The sequence below is a fragment of the Sinocyclocheilus anshuiensis genome, unplaced genomic scaffold, assembly GCF_001515605.1.
Source record: "Sinocyclocheilus anshuiensis isolate Anshui unplaced genomic scaffold, SAMN03320099.WGS_v1.1 scaffold80, whole genome shotgun sequence".
NCBI lineage: Eukaryota > Metazoa > Chordata > Actinopteri > Cypriniformes > Cyprinidae > Sinocyclocheilus > Sinocyclocheilus anshuiensis.
In genome coordinates, this window is record NW_015554102.1 from 480,020 (window position 1) to 502,855 (window position 22,836).

General features: G+C 34.9%; 1 protein-coding gene across 1 annotated transcript in view; it reads right to left on the minus strand.

The window, feature by feature from the left end:
* grid2 (glutamate receptor, ionotropic, delta 2) overlaps window positions 1–22,836 on the minus strand; it is a 415,852-nt gene that overhangs the window by 156,508 nt on the left and 236,508 nt on the right. The window contains exon 3 of the mRNA XM_016461892.1: window positions 13,056–13,340. Coding sequence (XP_016317378.1) covers window positions 13,056–13,340 — 285 coding nt within the window. The remainder of the gene's footprint in view (window positions 1–13,055; window positions 13,341–22,836) is intronic.

Sequence of the window (22,836 nt, forward strand, 5' to 3'; positions counted from 1 at the left end):
TCCCTACATCAAACCGTTTTCACCGGAGCGGGGAGGCGTTGAGAATGCAGGATCAAAGCGTCCCTGAAAGATGGGACTGGGGCGAGGGAACCAGGGGGAATTAAGGTGGGGGGTGTTGAAGGTGAGACTGACTGTGTGACAGAGATGTGTGCAAAAAAGAGACTTTCCAGAAAAGCATCGAATGAAAACGTCTTTACTGTAGGTAGCCCTTCAGTCATGAGCTGCTAAAAGAAGACTTAATATCATGCCTATGTTTTAGATGCATAACTGAAGCAGAAAAACAACATGAAATGACTGGAAAATCCATCTTAAGCTAATAGCATTAGCTAGCCCACCCTAGTCATTAGCCACAGTAGATCATCTTGCATCCGCAAAAACAGATACCAGATGGTCAATATGGTTGTTATTTGGAACCTGGTAAGATCAATGACCAACTTGGATTAGCTAACGAGCTAGAAAACAACTAACCACACCTATTATTTCAAACTGGATTTTCCATAAGGGTACAGACTGCTATTTTCCAAAATACGTCTGTTAAAACATCACATATTTTCAGATTTAATTGTCAAGCTACAGAACTTGATATTTCCTTATTGCAAAATCGATATAAATATATTGCATTACATATCAAATTATACATATTGTAAAATATACCGAGTTATAGTAGCATTGGCGAAGCTACAAACTAATCATAATTTGAATTACGTAAACAACAGTCAAGCAAATGTTTTGAAAATAATGTGTTTATGTAAACTTATCGTGTTTGTGTTTTAAGTTTTAGTTTATTAACTATACATTCTTTAATGGAAAACGTGTGCATTTTAAATGTTTTACCTTAAAAAAATACTTAATAAATAATGTGTACTTTTTTAAAACTTAAAATAATGTTTATGTACAACTTTTGAATCTATACATGCATTTATGTAAAACTTAATATGTTTATGCATTTTAAGTCTATTAACTTAAAATAAAGCATTTATGAACAACTTTTACCGAACTATACATGCATTTATGTAAAACTTGTGTTGTGCATTTTAAGCTAATTCATTTGAAATAATGATCATACAAAACTTAAACCAATCAAAATTTAAAGCAATAAAACTAGTCAAGCAAATGTTTTGAAAAAGTAGATAGCTACTAACAAACAGTAGCTATCCACATTGAAGTTAAACAGGAAATGTTTTAAAAATTAAACACACAATGTAAAAAATTAAAAACTGTACTATATATAATTTAAATCAGAAACATTTGAATCAGGGGATTTTAATTTAAAAATAATTTAAATAAAACTTGAACAGATAAATGTATACTAAAAAAAACCCCCACCTCATTTGCATAACCAAAAACATACTACAAAATATAGGGACTGTGATATTATTTCCTCAGGTCAGACATTAAAATCCGCAATATACAATGCTACACCGGGCTGGATAAAGTACCTTGTAACTGGAAAAGCTACACTGTTAAGAACATAACTGAACTGCTATCACACTCCTGAAAAATGTAGTCAAGTTAGTAGTGTCACTACTCGAAGTTAATTACCTCCCAACACTGCTGTAAAATTCTCTTTTGAAGTACCATTTAACTGAAATCCATTGTTTTTAACTTTCAGGACACAAGAAAACTCGAATCAGAGTGGTTTGGCTCTTGGCTTAATTAGCAGGGTCATTGCCGCCTGCACCTCCACTGAAACTCTGTCACTCGATGCAGCTAAAAAGTGAAGACGAGGACAACATCCACAGCACGCCGGAGGAGGGTCAAAAGCACCGGTGCCTCCATCTGTGCACTGGATCCAATTTAAAGCAAATCTACGGCTGCGGTTCTGCTCTCTTATTGGGTTCCCCTGCTAGTGCGGAGGGCAGGGCACCAGCAGACAGCAGCTTGTGTTTATAGTGGAGGACACATGGGGGACCCGATACAGTCCCTGTGCTGGAGTGGCATCTGGGTAGGAGCCGTTTACGGCAACGTTACAAGGCTACGATATTGCAGGATGGGGCTGTGGAAGGCAATGGTACACTGCTTGTTATTTTTCAGTTACGACTCTATGAAGTCGGGACATTACAGAGCTCCCATTCAAAGATGAGGAGGTTATAGCGAGGGAGATTAATACAAACAGACACACAGCACAGCGGTAACGCACCAATGAGGCCCTTTTCATCTGTCAAAAAATACACATGTAATTACAATCAGCATTAGCGTCTCCATTATTATTACAGACTCTGCCCTCACTTTCCCTGTCAGAGAATCTCAGTTTGAACTCTAAGCATTTCCAGCATATGCTACTGTGCTCAACTTTAAAATAATAACTTTCACACAAAACACTCTGATTAATAGCTCTGCATCATCTTGTGGAAAATTACGGTTAAAATAATCTTTCGGCAAATGCTTTAATTCAACTTACAATGTATGTGAGGTATATATTTTAACTGTCACCTGTGAACTGAACCTATGCTAACTAGCCAGACTTTGACCACATGATTTCGAACTGAAAAGTTGTTCTGTGTTTCGTCTAAAGACTGGTTGAAAACTGTTTGAGAATAATAACAATCATTCTATAGATAATCCTAATTTTTAACAGTAAAAATTAAAATTAATGTGTAAATCTGCATATACCCTACCATTCAAAAGCCTGAGGTCTGTAAGATTTTTAAAAAGTCTCTTATTCTCACCAAGGCTGCATTTATTTGATAAAAAATACAGTAAAAACATTAATATTGTGAAATATTATTACAATTTTAAATGAGTGATTTCTATTGTAATGTATTTTAAAATGTAATTTATTCCTGTGATGGCAAAGCTGAATTTTCAGCAGCTATTTCTCCAGTCTTCTGTCACATGATCCTTTAGAAACCTTTCTAATATGCTGCTTTGGTGTTCAATTATGCTATTGAAACATTTCTTTTTATTATCAGTGTTAAAAAAGTTGTTCATATTATTGTGGGAAACACAATACATTTTTGTCTTTACTGTTTACTAGTCTTTACTGTTTATTTTGATCAATTTAATGCATCCTTGCTGAATAAAAGTATTAATTTATTTCAATAACATCTTACTGTGTCCAAACTTTTGAGCAGTAGTGTCATTTTGTAACAGAATTATTTCTTATGTTTCTTTAAGTATATGTCTGTCCTTACAGCGGGTAAAATAAGTATTGAACACGTCACCATTTTTCCCAGTAAATATATTTCTAAAGGTGCTGTTGACATGAAATTTTCACCAGATGTCGGTGACAACCCAAGTAATCCATACATACAAATAAAACAAAACAAGTTCAGAAATTAACTTGTGTAATAAAATAGAATGACACAGGGAAAAAAGTATTGAACTACTGAAATGTATTTAATACTTTGTACAAAAGCCTTTGTTGGTAATGACAGCTTCAAGATGCCTCCTGTATGGAGAAACTAGTCACATGTGTAACCCCCCCCAGGTACTCGAACCCGGGTCTCCAGCATGGGAGGCAGGCGCACTAACAAGGAGGCTAAAGACTGCAGCCACTAGCGTCAGTCGCTAGAGCGCCTCTTGAGTTCAGGGGAGTGAGGTTTACCTGCACAGCACCTACCCGCTGGCCTCCGTTACACATGCATTGTTCAGGTGTAATTTTGGCCCATTCTTCCACAGAGTCTTCAAATCTTAAAGGTTCTGTGGGCCTCTTCTATGAACTCTGACCTTTAGTTCTTATTTTCTATTGGATTCAAGTCAGATGATTGTCTGGGCCATTCTAGCAGCTTTACTTTCTTCTTCTGAAACCAAATAGTTATAGTAGCATTGGCGAAGCTACAAACTAATCATAATTTGAATTACGTAAACAACAGTCAAGCAAATGTTTTGAAAATAATGTGTTTATGTAAACTTATCGTGTTTGTGTTTTAAGTTTTAGTTTATTAACTATACATTCTTTAATGGAAAACGTGTGCATTTTAAATGTTTTACCTTAAAAAAATACTTAATAAATAATGTGTACTTTTTTAAAACTTAAAATAATGTTTATGTACAACTTTTGAATCTATACATGCATTTATGTAAAACTTAATATGTTTATGCATTTTAAGTCTATTAACTTAAAATAAAGCATTTATGAACAACTTTTACCGAACTATACATGCATTTATGTAAAACTTGTGTTGTGCATTTTAAGCTAATTAATTTGAAATAATGATCATACAAAACTTAAACCAATCAAAATTTAAAGCAATAAAACTAGTCAAGCAAATGTTTTGAAAAAGTAGATAGCTACTAACAAACAGTAGCTATCCACATTGAAGTTAAACAGGAAATGTTTTAAAAATTAAACACACAATGTAAAAAATTAAAAACTGTACTATATATAATTTAAATCAGAAACATTTGAATCAGGGGATTTTAATTTAAAAATAATTTAAATAAAACTTGAACAGATAAATGTATACTAAAAAAAACCCCCACCTCATTTGCATAACCAAAAACATACTACAAAATATAGGGACTGTGATATTATTTCCTCAGGTCAGACATTAAAATCCGCAATATACAATGCTACACCGGGCTGGATAAAGTACCTTGTAACTGGAAAAGCTACACTGTTAAGAACATAACTGAACTGCTATCACACTCCTGAAAAATGTAGTCAAGTTAGTAGTGTCACTACTCGAAGTTAATTACCTCCCAACACTGCTGTAAAATTCTCTTTTGAAGTACCATTTAACTGAAATCCATTGTTTTTAACTTTCAGGACACAAGAAAACTCGAATCAGAGTGGTTTGGCTCTTGGCTTAATTAGCAGGGTCATTGCCGCCTGCACCTCCACTGAAACTCTGTCACTCGATGCAGCTAAAAAGTGAAGACGAGGACAACATCCACAGCACGCCGGAGGAGGGTCAAAAGCACCGGTGCCTCCATCTGTGCACTGGATCCAATTTAAAGCAAATCTACGGCTGCGGTTCTGCTCTCTTATTGGGTTCCCCTGCTAGTGCGGAGGGCAGGGCACCAGCAGACAGCAGCTTGTGTTTATAGTGGAGGACACATGGGGGACCCGATACAGTCCCTGTGCTGGAGTGGCATCTGGGTAGGAGCCGTTTACGGCAACGTTACAAGGCTACGATATTGCAGGATGGGGCTGTGGAAGGCAATGGTACACTGCTTGTTATTTTTCAGTTACGACTCTATGAAGTCGGGACATTACAGAGCTCCCATTCAAAGATGAGGAGGTTATAGCGAGGGAGATTAATACAAACAGACACACAGCACAGCGGTAACGCACCAATGAGGCCCTTTTCATCTGTCAAAAAATACACATGTAATTACAATCAGCATTAGCGTCTCCATTATTATTACAGACTCTGCCCTCACTTTCCCTGTCAGAGAATCTCAGTTTGAACTCTAAGCATTTCCAGCATATGCTACTGTGCTCAACTTTAAAATAATAACTTTCACACAAAACACTCTGATTAATAGCTCTGCATCATCTTGTGGAAAATTACGGTTAAAATAATCTTTCGGCAAATGCTTTAATTCAACTTACAATGTATGTGAGGTATATATTTTAACTGTCACCTGTGAACTGAACCTATGCTAACTAGCCAGACTTTGACCACATGATTTCGAACTGAAAAGTTGTTCTGTGTTTCGTCTAAAGACTGGTTGAAAACTGTTTGAGAATAATAACAATCATTCTATAGATAATCCTAATTTTTAACAGTAAAAATTAAAATTAATGTGTAAATCTGCATATACCCTACCATTCAAAAGCCTGAGGTCTGTAAGATTTTTAAAAAGTCTCTTATTCTCACCAAGGCTGCATTTATTTGATAAAAAATACAGTAAAAACATTAATATTGTGAAATATTATTACAATTTTAAATGAGTGATTTCTATTGTAATGTATTTTAAAATGTAATTTATTCCTGTGATGGCAAAGCTGAATTTTCAGCAGCTATTTCTCCAGTCTTCTGTCACATGATCCTTTAGAAACCTTTCTAATATGCTGCTTTGGTGTTCAATTATGCTATTGAAACATTTCTTTTTATTATCAGTGTTAAAAAAGTTGTTCATATTATTGTGGGAAACACAATACATTTTTGTCTTTACTGTTTACTAGTCTTTACTGTTTATTTTGATCAATTTAATGCATCCTTGCTGAATAAAAGTATTAATTTATTTCAATAACATCTTACTGTGTCCAAACTTTTGAGCAGTAGTGTCATTTTGTAACAGAATTATTTCTTATGTTTCTTTAAGTATATGTCTGTCCTTACAGCGGGTAAAATAAGTATTGAACACGTCACCATTTTTCCCAGTAAATATATTTCTAAAGGTGCTGTTGACATGAAATTTTCACCAGATGTCGGTGACAACCCAAGTAATCCATACATACAAATAAAACAAAACAAGTTCAGAAATTAACTTGTGTAATAAAATAGAATGACACAGGGAAAAAAGTATTGAACTACTGAAATGTATTTAATACTTTGTACAAAAGCCTTTGTTGGTAATGACAGCTTCAAGATGCCTCCTGTATGGAGAAACTAGTCACATGTGTAACCCCCCCCAGGTACTCGAACCCGGGTCTCCAGCATGGGAGGCAGGCGCACTAACAAGGAGGCTAAAGACTGCAGCCACTAGCGTCAGTCGCTAGAGCGCCTCTTGAGTTCAGGGGAGTGAGGTTTACCTGCACAGCACCTACCCGCTGGCCTCCGTTACACATGCATTGTTCAGGTGTAATTTTGGCCCATTCTTCCACAGAGTCTTCAAATCTTAAAGGTTCTGTGGGCCTCTTCTATGAACTCTGACCTTTAGTTCTTATTTTCTATTGGATTCAAGTCAGATGATTGTCTGGGCCATTCTAGCAGCTTTACTTTCTTTTTCTGAAACCAAATGAGAGTTTCTTTGGCTGTGTTTGGGATCATTGTCTTGCTGAAATGTCCACCCTTGCTTCATCTTCATCATCCTGGTACTGTAGGTGTTGAGACTGAACCAGCTAGTATTCATTTCCACTGACAAGGGGCAGGATTGCTTTGTAATTACTGATAGATTTAGCTGGTGTCTTGGCTTTCCATGCCTTTTTGCACCTCCCTTTCTTCATATGTTCAATACGTTTTCTTGTGTCATTCTACTTTATTACACATAACTTAATTTCTGAAATTATTTGTTTTGTTTTCTTTGCATGTATGGATTACTTGGGTTGTTACCGACATCTGGTGAACATTTCAAGTCAACAGCACCTTTAGAAATATATTTACTAAGACAAATGGTGACGTGTTCAATACTTATTTTACCCACTGTATATGCAATTGACGTTTATTTCAGAATCAGAATCAGAATCAGAATTAGCTTTATTCACTTTTCTGCTAAGCAATACTGAGACTGAATTAATGCAGAAAGTACATCGAAAGATAAAAATGCAACAAAAAAATACAGTAAATACAAAATACTTGAGAAATATAAAAACAAATGTTCAAAACATATTCAATAATACTACACCAAATAATAATAAAAAAAAACATACATATGCACACACATACATCCATACACAAATATACATTCACATGCAATAAAAATACAAAATTATGAAACATGCAAGTGCAATTACAAAAAAAGACCCTAAACGTCCACCTTATATTCATTGAACAATCTAATACCAAAATGAATGGCAGAAGTAGCATAACTTTTGTCCTTGCTTTGAATAACATTCAAATGACTTTGCTTCCTAAGAAGCTGACCATTTTTCACCCCTATCTGGTGGAAAAATATCATGATGATCTTTCTGAGCCATTTCTTGTATTAATTCGATGATGGCTTGCTCTCTCTGATAGGTAGATGTATTGACATGCTAGTAAATCTCTCAATAATCTCTTGCAATATGCAATGTTCAAGAACACATTAGCATGTTACAGATTGCACCAAAAACATATTGGTTTTATCTTCTCTTCTAGTTTATTCATCTAACAGTACAGAAAATATTTCCCAGATATTTTTTTTTTTATATTTTGGCTTTGATATGATAAACACAAATAATACAAAAGCCAGTTAATTAATTTTGCACACATTGTCTTTATAATATAACCCTTAATATTTATCACACACACAGTATAAATGATTCTTCCTTTAATACATAAAAATACACAGCTGCTTTTATATTTTTGCAAACAGCCTCAAGAAGCTTGAAAGCCCCTCCTAATTGGGAACAGTGAAGAGGGGTAAGAAAAGTCCCAACTACTCCTCTAAAGTCTTCAGTTTACTTCTACCTCCGTTTATCTAACAGAGAAATCAATTGGTGCTGAGCTTGATTACTGTACGTCCACCCCAGCCTGAGACTTAAGTCACTCAAAAGCTTGACACGAGTCAATACATGCCAGTTTCCGGTTCGGTCTACTGATTACTGATTAGAGGGAACCAGCACTATTTTTGTTCTACTACTTTAATTCAAATTCCAGAGCTAAATAGATGCTCTGAGTGACACAGTCATATGTGGCCCGGTAGGAACTGTGAGCAGAATCCAAAGGACCGGATCTGAGGCCCGCAGCTGAGTGCTGATCGAGTGAGCTCTCACACTGTGAATCTCCCACTAGCTGCATCCTCTCTACTGTTTTAATGTTTCCACTAGGATTTACTACCCTAGCGAGTGACAATGGGGGCTAAAAACAAATCTTCATGTCACAGTTCATCTTGCAGAGAGAGAAACAGGCAGACGGAGAAAGAGAGATAGAGAATGTCCCTGATGAAAAGACCAGCTTGGGCCATTATGTTGCTTCAAGACGGTTGTATATTTTGAAAACTAAGGAATGTTTGTCGTCAATAAGGAAAAGGGGAAATGTACAATTAAATATATTCTTACTTCTGACCCACCCTACAATACAGAGGGTGACTGGTTATCGTGAGAGGATAATAGGGTCATTGGCCTAAATCATTATTAATTATCTCTTCAAAAGAGGGACTCAATTTCCTTTATCTTTTTCATCCACGTGTCTGTTAACCACGAAATCATCTCATTTGGACTTGCGTCACATTAAATTAACCTTATCCTGGTCTGGCAAAGCGCTGGACAGGTTATTCTAATATTATAAGTGCTACACCACAGCTATTCGGACTGAATTTATGGAAGGTGGTAATCATATTTGAGGTCACAGACTTCACCTTAAGCAGTGAGACAACACACTATGTTGAACACATGTCTCTATTACCTACCTGCATAATCTACATTCAGAACAGGAATTCAAATTACAACTTGACTTTTACAAATTGCAAACGTCATATTATATATAAAAATAATGCACATTTTCTCTGAATCACTACTTTTTATCTTAGTAATTAACAATTTGTTGTATTTTCTCTCCATTTCTCAGCTGCACTGTAAAAAAATGAAGTTGTGAATAAAACATTATATTATATTAGATTATATTATTATATTTATTATTATATTTTATTAAAATAATACTATTGTGTTATGAGAAGTTACGAGCAGTTTCGTTGCAATTATTTGTGAAATTTACTAGCAATTTCTGAGTGAAAATTGTTTCTACACCAAATTGTCTTTGCAGTGCGCACCTATGCTGTAGTAGATGAGCCAACTAGGGGACCTACATCACTCTGCAGATGAATGTCAGTTAAGATAGAAGTGTGCATTTTGAAATACCTTCTACAAGGATGTAACGTGATTGCAAAGAATCATGGATAGCAGAAAAATGCTATAAAATCAGACCCTTTGAAAGTTACAAAGATTGACCAATCAGCATCCAGGACACCCATGCATCAACAGGTTAGGCATCTACAGTGTACATTATATACATTTTCTACAATCCATAAACATTTGATTTTTTTAATTTCTTTATTTTATATTCATTTGAATCTGTGAATATATAATAATATATTTAAAAAAAAAAGCTGAATTGTCAGTAGCCATTACTCCAGTGGTAACATGTTCCTTCAGAATCAATTTGATATGCTAATTTGGCACTCACAAATACCTTTATACCAAAAATACCAAAAAGTTGAAAATGGTTGTTCTGCTTAAATTTGTGTGGAAACTTCAATACAGTCTCTTTTTTCAGGATTCTTTGATGAATAGTGAGAGTTAAAATAATCCACTTGATCCATTTAATGCATTCTTTCTGAATAAAAGTATCAATTTCTTTCTTAAAAAATCTGTGACCCCAGACTTTAAAACAGTAGTATATTATATATAGGCCTATATATATTTAGCAAGAAAAAAAGACTACCCAAATTAATTAACGATGCATATCATTTTTTGTGAAGTTGCAGTTCAAATCCACTTAGCTCAAAAAACTCTTCAATTTATTTCAAAATCGCTTCAATTTATGAAGTCGCCTAGAATAACGTCAGTTACGGCAGAGGATACTTAACATAGAGAGGGAAACCTCGGATTGCAAATTGATTTATCTTTTTTTTCTTCTTTCTTTTTTTTGTTTTTGCGACTTCTGCCAGCTCTATTCCTGAAAAATAAGAGATACCAATGAGGCACAATCAGTTCACCAATGAACTGTCTTTTGTCCAAGTCATCTTAAAAAGCCAAAGCAATTTAGGAACACTTTGTTCTCTCTGAAAGATCTCTTGCTCAGGGACCAGCTAATCAAATGTCCGAGGAGTCTATCTTCGGAGTCACTGGTCAAGCTCTCCACACACTTAAGGCGGGGAGGAGGGGAGAGGATCTCTAAGGCTTCATTACTATATGGCTGCCGAGGGCACATGGTCCCTCGGACATGGCTGAAATCATATCCGTTTGTCTTCGGGGACAGGTACTTATTCATCCGCACCTTAAGCTGCTGCAGCGGAGCGTGCCCTCCAGAGGGACCATCAACCATGGAGTTCTTTTCACACACAACTACACTCTATTCCACCATCTTATATTGCGCTCCCCTTTTCTCTTTAACCTACTGACAAACACAAACGCTCTGTTCCAAAATGTAGTAAACTACCTACGCAGGCAGGATTTGAAGGCATCTTATGTGTTCCAGAAAGCAGACATTTTAATTATGCTGCCTGCTAAGATACTTTGTTTTAGTATTGCATGGCTGCGTCCAAATTTGCAGGTACTTCTTTTAATAACTTTGCAGCTGTTATAAAAGCATCTTCTATATAGTGTGAATGTGTGTATGAATCTAGCCTGGATGAACTACAATTGTTATGTTGTCATTGTCACGTGACCTACCAGTGTCATTTGTGTCGCTTCACTGTCATTCACAAATCCTCTCACTTGGCTTCATGGGATAGTAAAGTGTCTATAAAAGTGTCTATACTTCAGAATCTACTGTTTTATGAATTTGGACACACTACTCTTGTTTGCATATTGTTTTTCATCTACTATACTGAATATCATGTTTATACTACACATATGATTAGTACTTGAGCGTCAGTATCTAGTTGATAATAAATGGCAGTATTGCACATTCAACCCGGTTTCCACCTATCATACATTTTTTTTAAAATAATTATGTCGGAGGAGGTGACTAACAAAAATTAGACTCTCGGTCCGCTCCTAAATGAGTTTTCTCGGCAAGTTTTTTGGATTCGGTAAAAAGGATGGGTGTTTGACACCCCAGCCTACAGGAAGGGGCGAGCAACTGTACATTATTTTTGTGTGCTTTTGTACAGTTATGCTTACAAACTCTTTCCACCTCCCTACACTTGTATTTTGAGTGTGATTCTTTCAAAATAAAGTTACAGATGAATTTCTATGAAACTCTATGACATTTTTCCTTTTCAAAATTTCTAAAGATAGCTGCAATAAATCATTATCATGAATTCTTTTGGCCACAATTATCATTTAGTAAAAAAATCTGATACTGTGACAGCCTTTTTAGAAATATGCTAACATCAATCTCAGCATCAACATAGAGCTCAAATGGTCAAAACTAAAAGTATTTTCTCAATATATAAATATTTAAACACAACAAATAAAATTCACAATATATTACTATTATTTCTTGTTGATTGAATACTGTACCATAGTAAAAAAAAAAATCATATCATAATTTATTTATTTTAATTACATTTATTTCATACTAAGTTTACTTCAAATCCATTAACATGTTTATTGACATATCACTTAACACTTACTGATATAAAATTATAATTAAACTTTATTTGGAGTATTTCTTCATTGTGCAATGCACATTTCTTAATATGTCTAAAATGTGTTTTAATATCACTATTAAATAAAAAAGGATTTCTGTATATTATCAGATTTTAAATGCAAGATATTTAAAGTGTAGCTGATGTCTCCTTGCAATAGTTTCACTTTAGCACAATCAAATAAGCACAAAATTACAGTAGTTATTCCAATTTAGCAGACTTTAAGTATAGCAGTTTAGTATTCTAAAAGTACAATTGCAATGCATTTTTATTAAGCACATAAATATGTAAATATTTTTACAAAATAAATGTATTTCAAATACATTTTAGTATTTTTTTTTTTCATTAGCATAGTTACGACTACAACATACATTTTAAAACATGCTTTGTTTTACCTTCCCATCAATTTTTCTCCAGATGATGTGGAAGATTGTGGAAAATATCGGGCACCTTGATCAATGAGAATGGCTTTAATCTGGTAGCTGGGTAACTGCCTGACTAACTGCACCCGCGGGCAAATCCTCACCCTCATCTACTCTGCTCCCGTCAAAACCTGCCATATCAAGAAACATGTTTAGCTTGTTTTGCTCAGTCAGTGAAATGCACCGCAAGGCCAAGAGAAACGCTATGAAATGCAATGGGTAAAAGCTCAAGGTAAGATGTTTTCTGAAAAAAATAAATAAATAAATGAATAACAGCTTGAGGCCTCTTGGACTTAAAGGCCTGTGGGCAACAGTCCAGTCGGCTCTGTGGTTAATCTGTGAATGCCCAGAATCTTTTTCCTCACTCACAGTCACGCTTTTTCCTCTTAAACACATTCAGAAAAAATGCCTTAAACACATAATGAGCAATGGAGGTAATAATGCTGTATAATTTCCTCTTGGTGGTGGTGATAAGAGGTTGTTAATGTGGGGTCACTGATTGGACACACTGTGAGAGAGCTCCTTTCGGCCGTTTACTACTGCCATCAGTAAATTGAAACTACTCACCATAGTCAGTGTCGTAGAAGATAATGAACTTCTGCCAGGTGTACTCCATCACCACTTGGAAGATGACATCATTTAGGTAGACGGGAGGCCGGACGAAGAGAGTGTAGTCGTCTGGTTGGGCGCGACTGGTGGCCGGGCAGCTAGAGCGAGGAGTGCCCGTGGGTGCCCTCTGGATGAAGAGGTGCGGGATGTGCATTGCGTCAGCTAAAGACTGCAGCGACCCCGCAGACATACAGCCGATAGAGCTGACCAAGGCTAAGATACCTCTGTTCATCAACTCGCAGGCTGTGGGCGACAGAGAGAGAGAGAGGAAATATAAAATAGGAATGTGACTAGGGAATGTGAGCAACTTTATATTTATTTATTTATTTTATATTGGTTTGCTGGTTTTGAGGCACATTCACACCAAGAGCGATAATTATAAATATTAAAATGATTTGTGTCCATGCACCAAGGGATGATAATGTTCTGTTAATTTTAAGTGCATGCTGCAGTTGACATGTATCGCATGAAATGTTCAAGCTCTTTAATCTTGAGTGGATTCTGATTGGCTGTTAGTGTTTTTATTGTTTATCAGCTGGACAAAAATGTTCTAAAAATGATTCCAACAGTACTGACCCCCCTTTTGTCATGTAATTAGAACAATTATTAAACCCTTATAGATATCAAACCCAGTCATTCTGGTCTGTTGGTTAAAGACCAGCTGCCGCCTAGCTAAACTGGATAAACACTTGCAAGACTAGCTTAAAAAGACAATTTGCCCATAAACTAAACAAAATCCTCTCACCATTTTGAGAAATGTCTGTGTGTGTTCTATCTATACAAAAAAGGCAATGGTAACCAAAACTGTTCTTTATTCATTCATACGATCTTCAAAATATCTTCTTTTGCGTTCCAAAAAAAAAAAAAAAGGCATAAAGGTTTGAACAACATGTGGATTAGTAAATTATGACAGAATTGTCATTTTTGGGTGAGCTATAGCTTTAAGTGCAGACCAGTCTGGGAGACTCTATTAAACCAGCTAAGACCAGCAAAGCAGGTTAGTTTAAGCAGATTTTAACAGCAGATTAAAACAAATAAATAAAAGATGCAACTTTCTGAGAGAGTTGAATCATTCAAGCTGTTTAACAGCTAAAACACAGCACACTGTTAGCATGCTAATTAAGCCACCAGCATGAAACACATTAAAACCTTAAGATAAACATAATTGTAGATAGGTTGTAGACAGGCTACTTTACTATTGTCGCCTATCCCTACATAAGGTAAGTACATAGTTGCCTAGTTCTTCAAATTTCTATGACACCAGTCAAGTTCCATTTTGTTCAGTCAAGTAACCATGTGGCTTGCTATCTTGGAGAAATATATTTTATGGCTCAATCCCTGAGAGTAATCACAGGCTGGCAGCCAAAGGTGGTGGCGATCAATATGTCTTTACCAATAGCTTTAATTACAACTGTGCAAATATGATTATTTCCCCTCCACTTAGAGCTTCATTAACAATTCAGCACTTTTAGAGACTCTCCCATCTGAATACCATCAGACAAAAAAACATTTGGGAGTCTATCACACAGGCTAGGGTGTTTATGGAAAAACATACAAGATACAGCGTTCTTCAGTATAAATACTTAGTTTTGAAATTGTAATTTGACAAACATTCCATTCATAAGCACTTACACGGTTTGCATAAACAGATGCTCATCAGCACAGATGCAGCTTTAAGAGCGCTGATTGGTTACTTCATTTTTTTTGCTGCATAAATGCTTTAATGCTTGACTATTCTGATTGAGTTCCTGCAGTGATTTCTGTAATTACACTCCACAACCTACTGCATAACTCCATTTTGTAATGAAGCACAAATCTATTTCCAAAGAAATGAAAGTCCCTCCCACGAATAACCTCACCCTTTTTGCCCTTGTTCAGTTTGTGGCTCCCGGATGTGCAGTAAAGCTGATGTCAGACATGAACATTCATCTCACTTGACTCATTTTATTTAGCGTAACTGATGTTGGGGAAGGTAAAATGCAGTATGTCGAAGTGGGCCATGGAGCAGTGAAATTTTGCCAACTCCGGCAAAAAAATAAAAAAAAATAAATGAAAGTGTCAACCAGGGGCAGAATGACAGGAAGAGAAGACGCAAACAATAGTGCTAAAAAAGCAAACTGCGAAATGAAATGGACAATTGAGGCTCATTGGAAAAACGTGCCTCTACCAACTGTACATTCAATGCACTTTCTAGCTGAAATAAACTCTAGTGGCAGTTAAGCACACCAGCAAATTGAATTTCTTTTTCACATAAATTATGCACAGGGGCAGATTATTGATTAATAAAGACTTACTTTTGCACAATTCCTTGCATTATACTATGTTATGACCTCAAACTTTTACCATAGAGTGCGATTTGTAAACCAGCTCCATACTGTATGTGTGGCTTTTCTGACAAAGTAAACTTGCTTGGTAGCTCACCTGGTACAGCACTACACTTGCAATGCAGAGTGCATTTATGAACCCCGATGACACTCAAAAGAGATCAAAGTATTGTAAAAGCAAGCTAAAATAGAATGGCTTTTATCTTATGTTTGATTTGGTTAACACTGTCGGTTAGGTTTAGGGTAGGTGGTACATTATTTTCAAAAATATTAACCTTTTAGAGCTACTCACCTGACATTCACCTGACCATGAAACGTTGCTAGATTCAAGTTAATCTGTTTTGAATAAAACTGAATGCACCTTTACCGTCACTCACTGGACATTTCACTTTGAAATGGTCATGAAACATATAAGAAGCAACATGATATTTTTCAGAAATGTCGATACTAGCACGTCTTTCCAATGAGCCTGGGTTGGAAAAGGAGACTATGTGCAACCTAGGCCATTTTAAGTCACCTCATATTGAAATCATTCTATGAGTGAACTTTGTAAATGACCTAGGGGATTGTTGTTTTCCAATCAAAATCTGGGAATCATTCAGTATGCTGAGTTGAATAGAATTTTTAAGCTTTGATGATGGGCATATTTGGTATCAAATTAATCTTTGTGTAAATGTTGAATATTGAAAATTATTTTACTTTTGCTCTGGAGAAAAAAACGGAAAAAAAAAACTACTTGACTTATAGGGATAGTCCACTCAAAAATTAAAATCATTTGCTGAAGATCATTTACTCACCCTCATGTCATTCCAAATCTGTATGCATTTATTTTATTTTTTTTTTCAGCTGAAGGTTAATAACCAAAGTTTCAGTACCAATTAACTTCCACTGTACGTTTTGTCCATAGAAGTCACTTAAACATTCTTTCAAATATCCTCTTTTATTTTCCACAGTAGAAAGAAATTCAGGTTTGGAACAACATAACAGCTAGTATAACATTACAAAATCTTCATTTTTGGATGGACTATACATTTAAGGCCTCAAGAAAATTGGTAGCAATAATTGAGAATGAAAGAGATCTGTGGATCATCCAGTGAAAGAAAGGAAGGAAGGAAGGAAGAAAGAAAGAAAGAAAGAAAGAAAGAAAGAAAGAAAGAAAGAAAGAAAGAAAGAAAGAAAGAAAGAAAGAAAGAAAGAAAGAAAGAAAGAAAGAAAGAAAGAAAGAAAGAAAGAAAGAAAGAAAGAAAGAAAGAAAGAAAGAAAGAAAGAAAGAAAAAAGAAAGAAAGAAAGAAAGAAAGAAAGAAAGAAAGATTTTGAGTTAATTGAGTTAATTATGATTTAATTATGAGTTAATTGAAAACATGTTTCTTTTAAAGCAGTCCATTAAACTCTGCAAAACAAAAGGAACTGCCAATCATTCTGAAAATACACCATAATGAAACCTTGACATTTGATCCCACAAAATGTGTGGAATTATAATGATTAACTTAACGCATGCAGCTTAATTGATTAAATGCACAAGTTTTAAGCTGAATAAGCCGAGCTCCAGTTAATAAGATCTTGTTTAATGAGGTAGAGCGTTTTGCACTGCCTCCCGTTATGGCTTGGACTGACTGAAAATGGAAAGGCTGGCTAATCCTTACTTATTAAAGCACTTCTGTGAATTAGTGCAATGATCTGTCAGTGATCCACATTCCTCTCAGGTCTTGCTAACTATGTTAGCGGAAGGCAGCGTTGATCAATCATTACATATGAAGTGTTATAATTTTGCCATTTGTTTGATTACATATGATCCCATCAAGTCTTGACATGGCCCGTTAAGTCTTGAATATTATACCTTCAACTGAAGTTAAAAACACAAGCATTCATATTTGCACTAATTCTCACCAGGGACTGCATTATTCCCTGACACTTTCAAAACACTGCAATAATGCTGCATTAAAATGAAAATAAAGACTTATTTTTCTTTGAAAGTAAACAGGGATATTCCATTCAAGAGCACCGACTTTATTCTCTTAAAGCCTGATTTATTTCAGAGAAAATTGCTTATCTACAGTATGTTGGATTAGTTAAAAAAAAGCTTTTTTTAAGGGTAAAAAGAACGTACTTAAAGAGTGCTTTCTATCACTGTGTTTTTGAAGTTGACTCAATTAGGATGTTTACTGTTAATTAGTGTAATTTAGCATAAGTAATTCATGTTCAATATGTTTCTTCCCAACCTAATTGTGATTGTGTTGATTATAAATAAGTTACGCACTGTTCATTTCCATTTCATTAAAAATACAAAGCAGACAAATAGTGTTTAAGTCTCTGACATATCTCCCACATTAGTACCTGAAGTACCCTGCACATACAACTGATGCACAAACAGTAAAGTTTCTCTTTAACAACAACACAAAATATTTCATCTTGGAGACTCTAATCAATTCATCTTCATTCATTACTCTTATAAACATCAAAATAAATACTTTTAATATTTTACATGAATACAATTTTGGTATTTCTAATACAATTTGAAGTAAATGTTTATTTTTAAAGAAATTACTAATTTTATTAAGCAATGATGCATTGCATTGCTCAAAATGGATAGTAAAGACATTCATAATATTATAAACAATTTTTATATAAAAAAATGCTATCCTTTTGAACTTTATATTTATCAAACAATACAGAAAACACTATTACCATTTCCGCAATAATATTAAGCTGCAAAACTGTTTACAACATTGACAATATAAGGAACATTTCTTGATCGCCAAATTAATATATTAGTATGATTTCTGAAGGGTCATGTGACACTGAAGACTGGAATAATGGCCGTTGAAAATGTAGCTTTTAAATTAATTAATAATAATTAGTGCTGTCAAATGATTAATCGCATCCAAAATAAAAGTTTGTTTACATAATATACTGTATGTGTGTGTACTGTGTATATTTACTATGTATATATATACACACACACATGCAGTATATATTTTGAAAATAGTTACATGTATTTACATGCATATATTTATATTCATATAATTTATATTATATATAAATATATTTAATATATAAACATAACATATTTTTCTGAAATATATATTAATATAATAAAAATAATATAATATTATATATTAATATTTAACATTAATACTGTTTTTATATACTTTTAATCAAATAAATGGAAACTTGGTGAGGATAAGAGACTTAAGAGAGAAAAGAGAAAAAGAGAAAAGAGAAAAAAAAAAAATACTTACCAACCCTAAACATTTGAACAGTGGTTGAACAGTCTAAGAATTATAATTTTATTTATTATTTGCCCATATCCAGATTTTACAAACAAGCGAATTAAAGTTAATAACTAAAGTTGAACTCAATCAAATCAATCAGCCAGTTCATTAAAAAAAAACATACAGTATAATTGTAACAAAATAAAAGTTTGTTTACATAATATACTGTATGTGTGTGTACTGTGTATATTTACTATGTATATATATACACACACACATGCAGTATATATTTTGAAAATAGTTACATGTATTTACATGCATATATTTATATTCATATAATTTATATTAAAGTTGAACTCAATCAAATCAATCAGCCAGTTCATTAAAAAAAAACATACAGTATAATTGTAACCACCGGAGATGTAGGCTAAAGCTTTATTCATAAACACCAGCCGCGAAAATCCATCTACATATATATCTGGGTAATGTTTGAACTGTAAAAGCTACATTTGGAAAACATTACAGCATACAGTAATTTGCTATGCTCTGCTATGCTCAGCTGCCACTCTCCACGGTCGCGGTTGCAGCCGAGTTAGACTACGTAATTCGTGGTAATGTTTGTAGCCTGCTGAAAAAACCTATATACAAATAATTTATAAACATTTATAATCAAATGTTGCTTTTACAGTTCAACATTACCTGGAGATATATGCAGACAGATTTCCGTGGCTGGTGTTTATGAATAAATATTTATGTATAGCCTACTTCTCCGGTGGTTATGTGTGTGTGTATGACAGATAGTTTTCTATGGGAAGAAATCGCTTCACTTGAAACATTGCTCGTTCATATTCTGACACTTAACAAATTGTCTTCAAATTCTGGGCTAGCTTGTCTGTAGCCTGTATGTTTATTATAAGGTGTGTCCTCCAGTGTCACTGTTTTAGTAGGATATTAAGCCACATTAAGCATTTGTGAAACAGTCCGCGGCCACACCCCCGCCCTAATGGTACAGCCCACAGCGCAAATTGTAAGATTAAAAAAATTGAAAAGTAAAAATTGTTTAGATTTGATCATTTCTGAAGTCACAATTTAGCAAAAGTAAAACTGAAAAAAAATGGCAATTATTAATTTATGAAGTAACTGAAAAAATTGAAAAAATGAATGTTTGGTTTCATTTTTGCATTTTTGCATTTGCTCCATATGGTCTGAAATTAAATTGTGAAGCGTTACACAGACCTCACTGCATCAAAATCTTTATTTCTGGACCTCACATGTAGTCCTGAGTTCCCAATAACATAGGAATGTACAAGTCTTAGCAAGTCCAGAGTGCAACACACAAATCCCATCTGAGAGACAGTGCAGAAAGAGCCCACTGACTCCTGACAGATCGACATGAGCGAAACCTAATGTAAATCTCAGCTGCTGCTGTCATGCTCACATTCCTTTTTTCTCCCAACATGCTCACCTCCTCCCTTGCTCATACCTGTGGGTGTATTTGTTCACTTCTAGTTTGAATAAATAGACCTTTTCGGATTTATAAATACATGCAAAAGCAGAAGAGATGAAGCTGAAGACAAAGAAACACAGGGGAAAAAAAATGTTGAGAGATCTGGTTTAGCACGTAGCTTGTGGCCTCTCACACCGGTCTATTTCAGGAGTCCTTAACGTTTCTCATCACCACTTAGACACACACACAGAGACCCTTCTCTCCCCTGAAAATCTAACAGTGTTGAACACTCCAGATAAATTTGTCCCAGGAGAGCACTGGCTTTTCTTTTTATAGTGGAGGCTTTTGCTGCTGTCATTTTTATGAGGAAGATCCGCAACTCATCCTTCCTCCCTTCCTCTCTCTCTCTCTCTAGCTTAGCCTTGACACTAAAAGGTGTTTCATCCTTCTCATCGGAAGAAATTGGGCACAGTGCTGGCTTAGAGCAAACAGATATTAGATATCTTCAGATTTGTCTTCAGCTCATATTGTAATGTTTTCAATTGCTTCTTTGGGAATTAGATACTTATCAGTTGTTTAATTAGAGATAGAAGTGCTGGACAATGTTCTCTAATTATCCAGAGAGCGTGAAATCATTTTGGAGAGGACTGAAAATTTGTTAGCAATATCTCCCTCATGGTGTAATATTGTGCAATTTATTTATTTATTTTTCAGCAAGTTACACACTTAAAGAGAACATGGAATCAAAATTGAAATTTTTTTGGTGTTATTGTGAGAGGCTAATTGGTGCATGTTATTCCAAATTGTTATTTTTATTTATTTATTTAAAATATGTCACAATTCACTCGGGGAGCAAGGAACGAGGAAATGAGGTCTTTAACAATCCACAGGAAAACCGAGAACAAGGAGGACATTCAACAAGTAGACCCCACAAACAAGAACTGAAATGACTAGGGCTTTTAAAGGCAGGATAATTGGGGAGGAACGAGACACACCTGGAATCAAATTAACACAATCAACATGAGGAAGAAACTGGGTCACAGGGGCAAAAACACACACAGAATAGTCCATAATCCTGACAAAATAAATGTGACTAAATAATGAAATCTGCCATAGGTCACCAGAGAGAAGTCTATTATTTCACTGTAAGATTTAGTATTGACAATAATATTTTCATTAAACGTTACGAGAGCAAAAAATATACAAATAAAATAAATTAATAAAACATATGCATGCAATAGTTAAAAATAATTTCATTAACATGCATTTAGAAAATATGTGAATTAGGGTGAACTTCCATTTCATGTGGAGTTCAATAATAGGGGTGGGAATCCTTAGGCACTTCACGATCCGATCCGATTCCGATTCTGGGAGTCACAATCCGATTCCAAAACGATTCTTGATCTACATTTTTTCCTAATTAATACTTCTGCTGTGCAAATACATCTTTACAACGATTCAATTCAATTACGATTATCATGTCAACGATTCGATTCAACTCAATATCACGATGCGTCACATTCTCAATTTTCAATATTATTGCACATGGCTACATTTTCATATACATTTTATATCAAATTTATTTTGTGCAATTTTACTTTTTTTAAATTAAATTATATAAACAGGCTACTTTTTAAAACAATTACTTATTTTAAAAATAAGTGTTCTTTAAGTAGGCTATCCGAAAGTTTACAGACAATCATAGTTATGGGTTTTTCTTTTTTCCTCATTATTGCCGTTTGATTATTACTCATGAGATCACAGACAGTGGCAGCTTTAACAGGCTGCATTCACACCGATTCACACTAATGCGCATTTCTATTTTGTTATATCAGATGCTTTGTCCTGTTCTGAAAACATAACTGACTGTGTTTACATCAATTTCGTATGAAAGTATTCGGAGATGCAAGTGCATTTAACCGCAGCCGCGATCGAGCTTCAGGACATCAGACACAAAGCACATGTGAAAGTCTGTCAGTACGTGAGTTTCGTGCATCTTATACGTACTGCATTCCAAACGGCATAAATAAAAGCATATCTAAAGTAAAATGCTGAAATAACGGCGGGTGGAAGCACACACTGTCAAGCAATGCACACGTGTCTCACAGTGCATATTCTGTGCAATGAAGCCCGCCGCGATTGTCTCTTGCGCACACACGTGCCATATGCGGGGAAAAACCATGCTCAGAATCGATTCTGAAATGTTCAGAATCGATTCAGAATCGTTGAAGAGAGAATCGCGATGCATCGGAGAATAAATTTTTTCTCCCACCCCTATTCAATAATAGTCCAGTATGGATAAAATCGAACCCCCTTTAATGAATGATTTAGTGATTCCTTCATTAAGCGACTTGTTCCTCCCCTAAACGAATCAGTGTGTAGAATGAATTGGTTAAATGAATAATTCAATGACTCATAAAGACATGAATTGATGCTTATGAACAAATCGGTTTAGCAAATGATTCAATGGTGGCTCACTAACAAACTTGCTGTCCCCTAATGGTGTAACGATGGCCTGTCTGGAATGCACAAATGTTTATGCACTACAGGCCTATTGTATATACATTATATTTGTACTTAACCTGTTATTAATGTCTTAATTAATTAATTAATTAATTAATTAACACTTAATTATCGCCATCTCTGTTTGAAACCTGCAATTGCAGTTATTTGCAGAATTATCATCCTATGCGGGTTGTGCACAGGGTGCGAACTACGGGGGAGCAAGGGGGAGCTCGGCTCCCCTTAATAAGAC